Source organism: Bidens hawaiensis, unplaced genomic scaffold, assembly GCF_021521415.1.
Source record: "Bidens hawaiensis isolate Kalapana, Puna unplaced genomic scaffold, B.hawaiensis_p1.1 tig00003237_1, whole genome shotgun sequence".
Taxonomy (NCBI): Eukaryota; Viridiplantae; Streptophyta; class Magnoliopsida; order Asterales; family Asteraceae; genus Bidens; species Bidens hawaiensis.
Window position 1 is genome coordinate 1,645,966 of NW_027491176.1, and position 10,599 is coordinate 1,656,564.

General features: G+C 37.3%; 1 protein-coding gene across 1 annotated transcript; it reads left to right on the forward strand.

Moving 5' to 3' along the window:
* Positions 1 to 433: 433 nt before the first annotated feature.
* On the forward strand, positions 434 to 1,685 carry LOC143622620 (uncharacterized). The gene is made up of 2 exons (XM_077093714.1): positions 434 to 634; positions 873 to 1,685. The coding sequence occupies exons 1-2, from the start codon at positions 434 to 436 to the stop codon at positions 1,683 to 1,685; spliced, it is 1,014 nt and encodes a 337-aa protein (XP_076949829.1).
* Positions 1,686 to 10,599: the final 8,914 nt, after the last annotated feature.

Sequence of the window (10,599 nt, forward strand, 5' to 3'; positions counted from 1 at the left end):
AGTTGAAACCCTAGGTTTATTGTCTTATCATTCACTGACCAATTACTTGTGTTCTTTTGATTGAGGTAACCAATCGTTTATATCCTGGTGTGGTGTTAATTCCAAGAAATTTGTAAGTTCTCTCCAGATTAATATTCCGCTGCAAATAGGGCTTGCTACTTGGACTCAAACCCTATCTCTGTAGACTGTTTGTGGTTATACCTTATTCACTGTAAGTCTTTCTTTTCTTTTTGGCTGCTGGAGTACTCAGTAAGTATTTCTTCTTTACGTTTTGTTATATTCAGTTTTGTCTTGTTTGATACTTGTCATTAGGCATATATGGGTTGAAACTAGTGAGTTAATCATTGTTGTTGGCACCGGTGATTTTTTTTACTGGTTTATGTGTGCATCTATACGTGTATTTTTTCTTGTTTTCTAGTTTAATAGCTCTAGAATGTCTGAAGCATCTAATAATAGTATTAAGAGTCAAAGTGATCATGAAGATGACATGAAAACCCAACTAAATAGTTTGGATTTTAATAATCCTCTGTTTCTTCATCCTAGTGATACAAGCAATATTGCTATAATCAATATAAAGTTGAAAGGAACAGAGAATTATAGTGTTTGGGCAAATTCTATGTTGCTTGCCCTGAAAGTAAAAAAATAAGGTTGGGTTTATCACTGGTAAGTGCATAAGATCCCCAGATGATGATGTGCTTCAAAACCAATGGGACAGATGCAATTATGTTGTCCTTTCTTGGATTTTGAACTCCATCAGTGAGGATCTATATGCAAGTCAGGTCTTCTCTACTGATGCATTTTCTGTATGGAATGAATTAAAAGAGACATACTCTATAATTGATGGATCTATAATATACAATCTGCATAAACAGATTAATTCACTTACACAAAATGGATCTTCTGTTTCTGATTATTATCATAACCTCAATTCCTTGTGGAGACAATATGATTGTCTCACTAAACTTCCTAAATGCGTGTGTGATGCTTCGGTTGAGTTAAATGACTTTAATAACAGGACCAAACTAATGCAGTTTCTAATGGGTCTACATGATGCTTATCAACCCATTAGAACAACCTTATTGACCAAAGACCCTTTGCCATCTGTTAAAGCTGCATTTGCTACCATTTCTAGTGATGAGTCTCATAGAGGTGTAGTTTCAAGCTCTAAAGGGCAACCTACTGTTTTTAATGCAAAGTTTGATGTAAAAAGAAAACAGACTAAGCAAATACCAAGGTGCACTCATTGTAATTTGACTGGCCATACTATTGATAAGTGTTATGAGTTAATAGGTTATCCTTCTAACTATAAAAAGAAACCTAACATACTCAGAAATCAAGGTGTGTCTAATTCCTCCTCTAATAAGGAATGTCCTAAAGACATTACCAATTCCATGTCCCAACCTTTTTCACCTGAGCAGGTTGCTGGAATTATGGCTCTTATATCTGACAAAAATCCTGCTGGAGCATCTTCAGCAAATATGTCAGGTAACTGGTTCAAACCAGTGAGTTGTAATTCTATATTCTGTGCCAATGTTTCTAAAGAGTTAATTCAATCTAACTGTTGGATCATTGACTCTGGAGCTAATCAACATATGGTTACTTCAGAGTCTAATATGTTCAACTGTTTGGATGCATCTGATCTTAATTTGTCTGTGAGACATCCTAACGGTACCAAGGAAAAATAGTTAAAATTGGGAATCTAAAGATTAACAACGACGTTGTGTTGCATGATGTTCTCGTTATACCGGATTACTCTATAAATCTATTATCCGTGAATAAAATGGCAAAACAAAATAAGTTGTACTCCTTATTTACTGATTCACATTGTTATGTTCAGGACTTAGTTCATCAGAAACTTGTGATGACTGGTAAAGAAGTAGGAGGTCTTTATGTGTTAAGTTTTGGTGGTGGAGGTGAGGCAATAAATATATGTAATAATGTTTTCTCAAACCATAGTTCTGCTGAGTTGTGGCATAGTAGACTTGGTTATCCTTCTGATCAAGTTCTACAAGTTTTAAAATCTGACTTGGAATTAAAACTTAATAGTTCAGGGAATCCATGTGAGATATGCCATTCATCTAAACAAACTCGACTTTCCTTCTCTTCTAGTGATCGTAAATCTATTGGGTTAGGTGATCTAGTCCATATGGATTTATGGGGCCCATTTAAGGTGATTAGTCAAGATGGGTTTAGATACTTTCTCACAGTTGTGGATGATTTCTCAAGGGCGGTTTGGTTATATCTTTTGAAGTCAAAAGATCAAACTTATGAGTCTATCGTGTCATATTTTAACTTGGTTAATACTCAGTTTGGTAAGAAAATTAAAATTTGTAGATCTGACAATGGAACTGAGTTTGTTAACTCTAGACTTCATAATTTTTTTGAACAAAAAGGTGTTCTGCATCAGGCTTCTATTGCTTATACACCTCAGCAGAATGGTGTGGTAGAAAGGAAACATAGGCACTTGCTTAACACTGCTAGGTCCCTTATGTTTCAGGCAAATTTACCTATAGCAATGTGGAGTGATTGTGTACTTACCGCGGCTTATCTCATTAATAGACTTCCCTCTTCTATTCTTTCTGGTAAATCTCCTTATGAACTAGTGTTTGGAAAGAAACCTCCTCTTAAACATTTAAGAAGTTTTGGCTGTCTTAGTTTTTGTACAAACTTAAATCCTTCAAATAAGTTTGATTCTAGGTCATTTAAATGTTTTTTCATTGGTTATTCAAGTCAGAAAAAAGGTTATAAAATGTGGAATCTAAAAACTAAGTCTTACTTGTTTTCAAGGGATGTTGTTTTTTATGAAAATGTTTTTCCTTATAAAACTAATCAAGAAGTAAAAGATGTTGATAATGAATGTTTTATGACTTTTGAGGATTTTTATATTTTTTTCTTATTAAATGAAGTTGAGACAGCCAACTCACCCTATGATGACAAGAATGTACATAACAATAGAAGTAAGTCTAAGGGTGATAAATCTCCTGGTGATGTTCCAGTTGTAGATTCTCATGATAGTGGTGACTTAACCAGAAGTTCGGATACTCATGCTGGTAAAGATGCTGATCAGGAGGGTTTATGTACTGAGAATGATGCCAGTAGAGGTAACAACTTAGAACCTACTCATGATAATCCAGAAAGTTCTGAGGGTAATAAAGGTGACATTTCCGAACCTGTTCATCTTAGAAGATCTAGTAGAAAGACTCTCGTCCCTAGAAAATTTAATGACTTTATTGTTAATAATAAAGTGAAGTACTGTGTACATAGTGTTGTAAATTGTACAAATCTTTCGTCTGAATGCATCTCTTTTGCTTCTGCTCTAAATAAAAATCTAGAGCCTAAGACTTATAAAGAAGCATCCTCTAATCCTAACTGGGTTACAGCCATGAATGAAGAAATGGAAGCTTTGTTAAGAAATGGAACGTGGGTTATAACTAAGCTTCCTAGTGGCAGAAAACCAGTTGGATCTAAGTGGATATATAAAATTAAATATAAGTCTGATGGTACTATAGAAAGGTATAAAGCTAGATTAGTTGCAAAAGGGTTTAATCAGAAAGAAGGGTTAGATTTTGATGAAACTTTTTCACCAGTTGTAAAAATGGTTACTGTTAGAACTGTGCTTACTCTAGCTGTTAAAAATAAGTGGTCGTTATTCCAACTTGATGTCAATAATGCTTTTTTATATGGATATTTGAATGAAGAAGTGTATATGACACCTCCCGAGGGATATCATGACACTAATAGTAATAATGTATGTAAGTTGGTTAAGTCCTTGTATGGACTTAAACAAGCTCCTAGGATGTGGAATGCTAAACTAACGAACACACTTGTTGAAAATGGTTTTAAACAAAGTAAGAGTGATTATTCTTTGTTTGTTAAAAATAATGATAAAGGCATAACTATTTTATTAGTGTATGTCGATGACATTGTTTTGACTGGGAACAATCTGTTAGAACTTCAAAACACAAAAGATTGGTTAAGTGCAAATTTCAAAATAAAGGATCTTGGGAAGTTAACATATTTTTTGGGTATTGAAGTGTTTTATAAATCCGATGGAATTATCTTGTCTCAAAGGAAATACTGTCTTGATCTATTAGATGAATTTGGATTAATTGGTTCTAAACCTGTTGGTAATCCAATTGAACAAAACATGATTGTAACTGATAAAGATAATTCTGATAGTTCAGATTATGAATTATCAGATGTAACTGCTTATCAAAAATTAATAGGAAAACTGATATACTTGACTTTGACCCGACCAGATATAGCATATACGATAAGTTGTCTAAGTCAGTTTATGCATTCACCTTTAAATTCACATTTAAAAGTGGCTATGAGACTACTTAGGTATTTAAAAGGATTCCCTGCGAAAGGGAATTTTATAAGTGCGAGTAGCTCTTTTGAGCTTAAAGCATTCTCAAATGCTGACTGGGGCAAGTGTCTGGCTACTAGAAGGTGTATCACTGGCTATTGTGTTTTCTTGGGAAACTCTTTAGTTTCTTGGAAAAGTAAAAAACAGCCTACAGTTTCTAGATCTTCTGCAGAAGCAGAGTATAGAGCACTTGCTGCCACCTGTTGTGAAATAATATGGTTAATAAAGTTATTAAAAGATTTAAAGGTTGATGTTAGTTTGCCTATTGAAATAGGATGTGATAGTACAGCTGCAATTTTGATTTCATCAAATCCTGTTTTCCATGATAGAACTAAACATTTTGAAATTGACTTACATACCGTGAGGGATAAGGTTGTTGAAGGATATGTTAAAGTGGTTAAGGTTGACTCATCCGATCAACCTGCTGATTTGTTCACCAAAGGACTTGGTGTTGGTCAACATGAATATTTGTGTCAGATGTTAAATATAGTTGATCCATGTGCAAGCTTGAACTGAGAGGGGGTGTTGAAAAGATAAAGTAAAAAGGTTCATTTCAAATCTTGCATTTGGTGCACAGGTTAGTATTATTTTCGTTATGATTAGTTTGAAATGACAGTTGTTATAAACTTGTTTATATTTGTATTGTATATGTACATTGTTACGTTGTTAGAGGGGGCAAAGAGCTATTTTACATGAGGAAAGGGCTTTGCAATAAATAGGAGGGACTAAATGTGACAAGGATATCAAAGAAAAAAAAGTGAAAAAAAAATTAAAAAAGATTATATAACTTTCTTCTTGGGTGTTCATCTTCTTCGCTCTGTTAGGGTTCGATCTTGAATTTGCGTGCAACATTTTGTTGCAGGTATAGTTTCTTATACATCATAGTTTAGATCTTGTAATTACTTTGTTAGATTTTCTGATTGTTTGTAGTTGTTTAACCAATTAGGACAATTAGGATTAAATTGATGTTGTAATTTGGTTTGAACATAGTTGTATCTTTCATTGTTTGATTGAAATAAAGTGATATATGTTCATGTTTTTAACTAAGTATCACAAAAAGTTGAAATCAACTATGGAGGAACAATCGTGTCATAGGTGCAATGCAATAGCGTCAGAGGCTCGGTGTACTCATGCCAAAAATGCGGGTCACAACCGCATGCCAGCGGACGAAACCCAGTTCCCGTGGATCACCATTCCGCACCCATGCATGCATGCTATCGCGGATCACCATTCCTCAGTTATGCAAACGTGTTGGAGCTTCAACGCCAAAGCAGGCCGTATGCGCGTTTCTGGCGATTCAACTACGCTGCGGAGAACCATTCGCGTTTTGGCCGGCCAAAAAACTGAGATTGGCGGACCAATTTTTGGCTTCCACGTAATCTTTTAACATCTTCCGCAGCCATGTAATTTTTGGCTTCAAGTCATTTTCGTTTGCCGCGGACCGCAAGCATACACTTGGCGGACCAATTTTTGGTTTCTGCGGGCCACGAAAAAGCTTTCGTGGGTCACAAGCGGGTTCCGCGGATCAACTGATAAATAACAGTGGGTCTCACCCGCGGGCCAATTCCGTTCAGTGAGTGTCACTTATGAATGCCGCGGATCACTTACTCACTCTCGCAGGTCAACTTCAATCATCCGCGGATCAAAACCGCTCTCTGCGGACCAAGTATAATCTCAGGCGGGTCAAACCTTACTTTCACGGGATGCGAACAAAGCTTTTGTGAGACACCCGCAGACCGAACGCTCACCCTGCGGGTCACACGCTCTTAAGTAGCGGAACAAAACCAGTCACGGGGGACATCCGCGGATCGCATGCGGATCAAATTCGGCTTCCGCGGGTCAAGCCTGCTTCAGATAGACCAATCTTGGCTCACGCGGATTATGCAATAACTCCGGGCAAAGTTACGGCGGGTCAATTCCGCCTCCGCGGGTCACAAGCCTGCTTCAGTCAAGTGTAAAGCTTTGACAGTTTAAAAAACCAATTCCGGCGATCGTGGGTTACACGCGGGTTCAAATTCAGCCGTCACAGACATTTGTAGGCTCCGGCGTGCCAAGAAAATTGATCAGCACGGGCTAGCAAGGCGTTCTAGTGCGCCCGCACCAATCTTTGCGTGACAAAAATATACTCCGGCCTGACAACCGCGGGTCTCGTGCATCACACGTCAATCACTGTGGCCCGCATGCACGTTCCCGCGGGCCAACTCGGCTCACTGAGGGTCACTTATGAGTGCCGCGGGTCACTTACGCACACCCGCAGACCAAAACAAGTTACCGCGGACCATTTACGTCGGGGGACCAAAGGTGGTCACCGTAGATAAACGATTGAGGGTCACAACCGATGGACCAACTCCGGCTACCGCAGCCTTGTATAGGCTCCAGTGAATCAAATAAAAAACCGTTGGACAATCGCGAGCTAAGTGAAAACTTTTGCGGGACAACAGCGGGTCACATATATGATCACCAGCTGTAGACAAGCTCCGCGAAACAATTCGACATGATTAAATGCGTTTTGTAATCTTCAGTTGGGAATCGCATGGGCATATTTATAATAATGAAGATGAGTGTTGGCCTGCGTAAAGGTAATGCACAACATCTCAATATTTAAATATATACACTGGCATGTCACATGTGTGGCATCGAAAAGGAAATGGAGTTAATTCCTAATTATCACAAACAACCTTCTTGGTTATATTTATTTTGATCAAAAAGTATAAAGGCATGGGCAACTTTTAAAATCTTATATCAAAATAAGTAACACGTAAACACCATGCACGACGTGCTGTAGCACTAAGGCATTCGTGTGTTAGAACCATAGATTTCGTCGACGTCTTCGTAATGATGAAAACTTTTTGATGGTTAACTTTTAATAAAGTAATAACCTTTTCCGCATATATGTATATATGCGCGGATGTACAAACATACCGTTATAAAACGCGCGAATACTCTAGTCATGTCTCGACACAATTTTCATTTTTATTAATAAATTAGTATTGCATACTTATTTATGAAATGAAATGGACGATGTCATAAACTTTACTAATAAACGTGTGTATTACCAAATCTTTGGGACGATTATTAGTAAAAATTGACTATGAGAAATTATTTAATCTCATATGACACCTCAAAAACAACAAGTATCACTTTTGAGCATGGTATAAAAAGTTGTTTATACTCATCCGCGCATGTGATTAAAACATTAATAACAAGTTTATTATTACAAGTTCAATGCTACTAACATTATTTAGCAGCAATGAACTGGGAGACTATCATGGTATATCACCACTACATTAGCGCGATGAAAGACATCCAAATATAAGGTTGGGCACACCTCATAATTCGCCCGAGGATGGAAGACATCCCATTATACCCGGTGTGCGCGCCGAAAGTGACATGCGTGTCATCTTTGGATGGAGGACGTTCAAATAACAGGCTCATGCCAACGCCATGGCTACAGGATAATGCCAACGCCACGGCTACAGGCTAATGCCAACGCCAGTGCTGCAGACTAATGCCAACGCCACGGCTACAAGCTGATGCCAACGCCAGTGCTACAGGCTAATGCCAACGCCACGGCTACAGGATAATGCCAACGCTAGTGCTAAATTAGAGGTTGGGAATCCTTATAAAAAACCCTTATGGCCACGCGCCGAATTAATGACATGCGTGTCATCTTATGATAAAAAGACCCGCGTGCCAAACTCACCATCATGATTTAAAATCTCTTACAACCCGAATGAAAGTAGACGCACATGTAATATGTCATAATTGGGTCAAAAAAGCACTACTCCTCACTCCTAAACATTCCTCATAAGTCCAGCACTTTACCAAACCGCTTGCACACCCTGGAGAAGCACTAGACTGGAGGGACTTGTAGGTGTAGGGTACGTCAAACACGGTACGATCCTTTATTTATTACATTTTGTATTATGTTTATTACATTATTATTATTGTCTACTAATTAGGCCCATTGGGCTAGGGATTTGTGGAGGTAACCCCTAACCGGGTCTGGCCCAATAAAGGTTAGGGTTAATGATGGTAGCCATGAAGTCCCTATATAAGAAGCCTTTATCATTCATTGAAAGGACCTTCTCTTGGTCCCTTGGCTATCATTCTCTTAGCAGTCACCTCCACACCCCTACTTTTCTATGGCAGATCTGAGCAACCGGAGAAGAAGATCAAGACGGTGGTTCGTTCATCTTGAAGACCGGGGAACTTGGACATGGATCCGACCCGGATCCATTTCATGTTTCTTCACCATTCAAAGAAAACAAAGAATGCCATGTTTGAATGACCATCCGAATCCTCTAGAATACAAACCTGTTGGAAAAATGAAATACCATCATCATACTCATTCATGTTAAGTTCACCTAGCCCAGGTGCAATATCATGAATACATAACCTGATCCACCTTTACCAAGTGCATTAGCTGCACCCAATGCTTGCTCAATTTCATCAGTCATGTCTTCATTATTTTCCTCACTTTCACCATCTCAACTGTAAACATCAACTTGTTGTAGCCAGCATACAAATAATTTACTACTGCATGCTGTAACCTAATAACTTTCACCGATTTGCACGCTTCTACGCTACACATTAATTGTCAAATGACAGCTTCCACCTCTTTATTTTTCATGCCCTATGCGGACGATTGTGTCTATGTAAAAATGTACTCGGTTATCAGTGTAACATTTTAATATTGATCCCCATTGACAGTATGTGATGCTATGCTATCAATATGTATGCTATTTCCTTAAACCAAAACACAAGTTGACCTTGGACATAGAAAAAGCCAGCCTAATCAACAAACTATGTAAACAAATCAATGTCTACCAAAGAAAACATAAACTTTTTATTAAAAAATATCCGAATGAATATACAAATTCGTGTCATCGAAATACACTCAGTTCACATAAAACAAATATCTAAATCCTGTCGATCAATTACTCGAACGTAACCTCAACTACTCGGGTTCACCGTTAATGTAATAGCCCCAACACTTTATCGGTTCCTCATCCACTATTTTAGCAATGGTTTCGGTTTATTGAATATGTATATCTTTGTCTAAGCAAATAAAATTCAATGGCCATTGTCAAAATACATGAGTTAAAAATAATGGAAAGAACAGTTAATAAAATTGTAGAAAATTTGAATTGTTCATACTAAGTGCATACTTGTGTGATATGATGAGGTGCAAGCATCCACATCATCCTTGTTTATATTCTCTAGCTGAAAATATAAAAGAAACATTAATGAGACAACTACATATGATATTATTAAATATATGATAACAAATTAACAACAAAGTTAAATAATTTTACAGGTTATATTTGATGGGGTTGAAAATAATAAACTTTAAACTTTGTCATCTTGCACGCCAATAAGATACGTTGAAGCACCATGAAAGGTGCATGTACTGACGAAGCTTGTGCTTAGTCACGGGGGTGACCGAAGTCACGGACTAAAAAATTTTCGGGTTGACGATTCGGTTCGTGTCGGTGATTCGGGTCGGGTCGGATCAAACAATATGACATCTATATATCTAATTTTTCTTCATTTATTCAAAAAATTGTTCTTACAATTAAAAAAACAAAATAATTTTTAACCAACAAAGAGCTAAAATATTCATGATGTTGGGAGAGGAAGGGTGAGTAGGGGATAAGCAAATTCAGTATTGATATCGGTATCAGTACCAAATAGATACCAAAGTTTTGAGTTTTGGTACCGGTAATCTCAAATTTTACCTTGAATACCGGTATCAAACTGAATATTTTGGTATCGGTAGTGGCACTGGTACGGTACCAATCTCATCCCTAAGATAGAATACCTAGAAGAAGAATTGCAAAGACCTAAAATATTTATAAAAACAAAATTTTTACTATTCGACTACTATTTTGTAACTTTTGTTTATACATATTGCGAGGTTTTAGAAAAAAAACGATAGGGTATTATATTTAAAAAAAATATCAGTAGTGACCGGTAGCATTTTGGAAAATTATATCGGGGTGACGGCGCTTAATATCTATAAAGATTTTCGAGAAAAATAACAAAATTTACCCCACTAACGGAGAAAACAGCAGTGGCCAGGGCCACCCCCGGTCCCCACATAGCTTCGCCCCTGGGTGCATGCTCATTTTTGTCCGTTTAACTTAAACCAAATAATCAAAGAGTGGTAATTATCATACACACACACTAGTAAACTTGGCGTTATGTTACAGGGACGACAATTTACA

What these genes read in the sequence shown, in the direction of transcription:
- LOC143622620 (XM_077093714.1), top strand. Translation starts at nt 434, where the DNA reads ATGTCTGAAGCATCTAATAATAGTATTAAGAGTCAAAGTGATCATGAA. An exon ending in CTATGTTGCTTGCCCTGAAA is followed by an intron (nt 635 to 872) that starts GTAAAAAAATAA and finishes CTGCATAAACAG; the next exon opens with ATTAATTCACTTACACAAAA.